Here is a 4,110-nt window from a genome sequence, read left to right on the forward strand (position 1 = left end):
ATTTGCCCAAATTATTGTTAGTATATGTTGCTTTCTAAAATAATTAATAATTTACTTTAAAAATCCATCAATAATTTCACACTTAATTTTATTTAATAAAAACCAATGATCAATTATCAAAGATCAATGAAAGAACAATGGAAGGTTTAAAGCTATTTAGCGAGAGGGTGAGACTACCTGCCTAAGAAACACCCCAACCTTTTTTAATTAAACGGAAGTGAGTCAAGAAGAGAAGCCACTAGTAACTAATAAAGAATTCTAGAGTAATAGTATATAAGTATACTTAGATCTATATTCAATTTTTTTTCATTTATTTCATTTTATTTCAATATCCGCAATTATTTGATAGTGCGATATCCCCACTCTCAAAATTTTGGCACCTTGCCAAATTCCGTCCCTTTTTCATCTGCACCCCTTTCTTTCCCCCTGTACCGCAAGTGAGTGCTGAAAGCTTCTACACTCTTCTATTCACTTCGCTAAAGGTATTTTTAACCCCGGCGCGGCCTACATGCGCTCACAGTCTCTCAATACTTCAACTAGTCATCCCAATCTTTTAGCACAAGCAAGCAAGCTATAATATTTATTAATATTCTAGTCTTATCTCGTTAAAATATATACATAGTATTATTAATTTGTGTATATTTACAATCAGTGTTTTAGAAAGTTATTACTTTAAGTGATATTTATTACTTTAAAAAAGACAAAAAAAACTAAATCACACAATGCCTGAGAAACAGCTGCAGTTATCCAAGCGCGATGCCTTCTTTTCCGACCCCTTTTTCGCTGACCTCAGATCCGGTCTCGGCGAGGGGTTGGAAAAGAGGCTGGCCGAGTTTTCCGCCCGTTCCATGGGATTAGTTGGCGGTGCCGGACTTAATGAAGCCGCCCACAATATCCAGGTGTCTGCAAGCAATGATAAATTCCAAATTCAGCTTGAGCTGCCTGGCTTCGCCCCGGAGGACTTTTCCCTGAAGACCAAAGATGATATAGTCATTGTTGACGCAGTTCACGAGGCCAAGAACGAGGATGGGTCCAGTGATTCCCGCAGATTTACCCGCGAATTCAAAATGCCAGCTGGCGTTGTCCGTGAACAGCTGGCCAGTACTTACTCCGGCAAGGGAATCTTGACTGTATCAGCTCCCCGTGTGCTGACCGCCCCCGATGGAGCCCAGATCTCTGAGGCCATGAAGGCCCAAAGCCAGGCTTTTGTCACTGATGACGGCACAGCTGTGAAGAAGGACGAGAAGGCCAGCAGCCAGAGCATTGCTGCCACCACTCAGTCACCAGATGGAAGCACTATTTCATCATTTAAATCCTCCAGTTCTTCAAGTTCCTCCAGCACAATGATGTCCTCCTCCGGAGGAGGTATGCCAGGTATGGCACTTGGGGCGCCCCAAGTAGACAAACCAGAATCAGGTTATATTTTCAAAAAAATCGAGGCATCATCCTTTATTTTTTTTTTCAACAAATTATTTTGTAAATTGTAGAGACTAACCAATTAAAATTTAAATACTTACCAAAGTAACTTATTATTGCCTCACTGAAATCATTTACTGTAATTTTCTTAAATTAGCAAGAAAAGAAAGCAAGTGATACAATATGTGAAACTCTCCCTTTTTCATCTAAAGTATATTTTTGGAGGAAACTAATTTTTAAAATATATATAAAATCATTATTTTTGAAAATTAATCTGTCAATTCTGGTTTTTAAACTTTTTTTATTTTTAAAGATATAAATAATTTGCATTCTTAATCATCAAAAAACCTTTTAGCAAAGTACACAAAGTATTTTTAAAATGAGGTTTGGTGAATTCATTAACAATTTAAAACCTTAACCTTTTATTAACCAAAATTAAAATATTTCTTATGTATAAACTTATTTTCAAATATTACAGGTATGCTTGACATGAAGATGCCAATGTTGGGAGGTGGTGGTGCTATGATGCCCTCTATGGACGACATGATGAGCAAGATGATGTCCGGCATGGGTGGCATGTCCATGGGAGGCTCCTCATCAAGCAACAGCATGATGAAGTCTTCCTTCTCCAGCAGTTCTTCATTCTCAAGTAGCTCTACTAGCTCATCAATGATGTCTTCTAACATGTTGGGTGGAGGTATGTCCATGCCTCCCATGCGTGGCATGGAGATGCCTGGCCTGTCCTTTGAGGAAATGTCATCAATGCCACCCACTGCATCCACTATTGGAGAGAAGCCGGAGTATACAGTCACTTCCCCACCCATGTCTCCCCCACCCCCAGCAGAGGGAATGATGAACCACAAGGTTGAGCAGACAGAGGATTATATTCCTCCCAGCAACACACAAACTGCTGAAGCGACTGTACTCCTTAAAGTCAAGGAAGGCAATGAATACAAGCTTGCTCTTAACATGCAGCAATTTACACCAGAAGATATTACAATTAAGCTTAATGGTAACGAGTTGGCCATTGAGGCTTCTAATGGCAATGAAACCTTTAAGCAGAAGCATGTTGTTCCTGATAATATTAATCTTGATGCCATGTCTTCTTCTTTCTCCTCCGACGGTGTTTTAGTCATTAAGGCACCCAAGAAGTAATCTAATTTTTTTAAGACCCCAAATTATGCAAAGTCTGTAAAAATGAATCTGCTTTGACATTTTTTATATTTTTTTATTATTTATACACTTTGTGACTTTACCTTCTACTTGTTATGCAATAAACATAAGCAGTAAAATATAGGATGTTCACAAAAAAGTTTCTTGTCATAATGAACTAAAATAATACTTTTTTAGTTGTCAAAAACATCTTCTTAAATATACAAGATAAAATTTTTTTGCGGCCATCCTGTAAAAAAATCTCCATAATCCCACATATAATACACACACGCTGTAACCTAATACTCTATCTCTATTTTAATACATTTTTTTTGTTGAAACAAAAATGTAGTGATAAGAAGTTAATATATGTAAAAATGCAAGATTTTTTTAAGTTTGTGGTTACTACACACAGCATGGCTATTTTTTAAATTAAGTAAATAATAAATGTTAGAAAATCAATTAATATTTTGACAAAATTTTATTATTCTTCAAAAAGTTTTCAAATTAGTTTTTCAAAGCTAAAAAGGCAAAAAGTCAACATTTAGCTAATTGTAATATTGTCAGTATTGAAAAAGCATAAAAATCTTTTTTTAAAAAGATTGTTGTTGTGGCAATATATTTTGACATAAAGTAAATATTTATTTTTTACATGTTTCATACATTTTTAAGGATTTATAAAAGCAATAAAAATTCATTTGTTTTTGTTCATGTTTTAGATAACTCATAATCATACGAAAAATAATATTTTTTAGCTTTTACTTTTATGTTCCAAAAAAGCCACTCCCGTATAATAGCTTTGGTTAACCATATAACTTAAATTCATAAACCAATGATAGTTAGAAAAGTAAAATTCGCATTATTTTTGTTTATTTCCATATAACTCACCCAGCGGGCTCAATATTTCAAACATTTTGTTGATTCAAAATGTTTTAATTATTGAGGCCAAAAATTATTTATTTTGAATAACAGTTTTACTATTAAATATTATAATTATACATTGCTTATTCTTAATATTATGTCATTTTTATATATTTATTATTACTTTCCTAATAAAATATATAATTATTGTTATAACAGGTGTTTTTTCACAGAATTAATGACATTTTTTTGCTATTTTAGGCTGCAATTTTTAAACAAGGTTTATTATCATCCCCACCAAAGGTTATTAATTGCAAGTTGGATTTTTTAACCACTTCAGGAATTTTGAAATACTCCACCTATAAATACACTGCAACATTTGTAAAATATTTTGAGCTTCGCTACCTACGAATGATTTCATCCACGTTTTTTAAAGAAAAACATTTTGACATGTAAAGGAGGTTGCGTGAACTTTTGATTGATAATTTCATCGTCTCAATTAAGTAATACTACTTTATAAAAACTGAAATTGAAAGTAAAAAAGAGTCGGCTCAACCCCACCCTACTAGAGGCCTCTAGGGGCGTAGCTGCTAGTACAAATCGACTACTTACTAAAAAATTATTTTTTTTAAACGTAAATTGTTAGGCGTTAATTTTCCTACCGTAATACAAGTTTGGCCA

At 34.1% G+C, this 4,110-nt stretch overlaps 1 protein-coding gene across 2 annotated transcripts; it reads left to right on the forward strand.

Moving 5' to 3' along the window:
• Positions 1-475: 475 nt before the first annotated feature.
• LOC145319338 (uncharacterized) lies at positions 476-3,642 on the forward strand. 2 transcript variants are annotated; one of them, XM_080161417.1, is made up of 2 exons: positions 476-1,416; positions 1,895-3,642. In XM_080161417.1, exons 1-2 carry the CDS (start codon positions 723-725, stop codon positions 2,569-2,571), a joined length of 1,371 nt encoding a protein of 456 aa, XP_080017543.1. In that variant the 5' UTR covers positions 476-722; the 3' UTR covers positions 2,572-3,642. The 2 variants fall into 2 exon arrangements, with proteins under 2 accessions (XP_080017543.1, XP_080017544.1); XM_080161418.1 differs by having other exon boundaries at positions 476-1,374.
• The last annotated feature ends 468 nt before the right edge of the window (positions 3,643-4,110 follow it).

This window comes from Acartia tonsa, chromosome 5, assembly GCF_053477335.1.
Source record: "Acartia tonsa isolate MP-2025a chromosome 5, ASM5347733v1, whole genome shotgun sequence".
Taxonomy (NCBI): Eukaryota; Metazoa; Arthropoda; class Copepoda; order Calanoida; family Acartiidae; genus Acartia; species Acartia tonsa.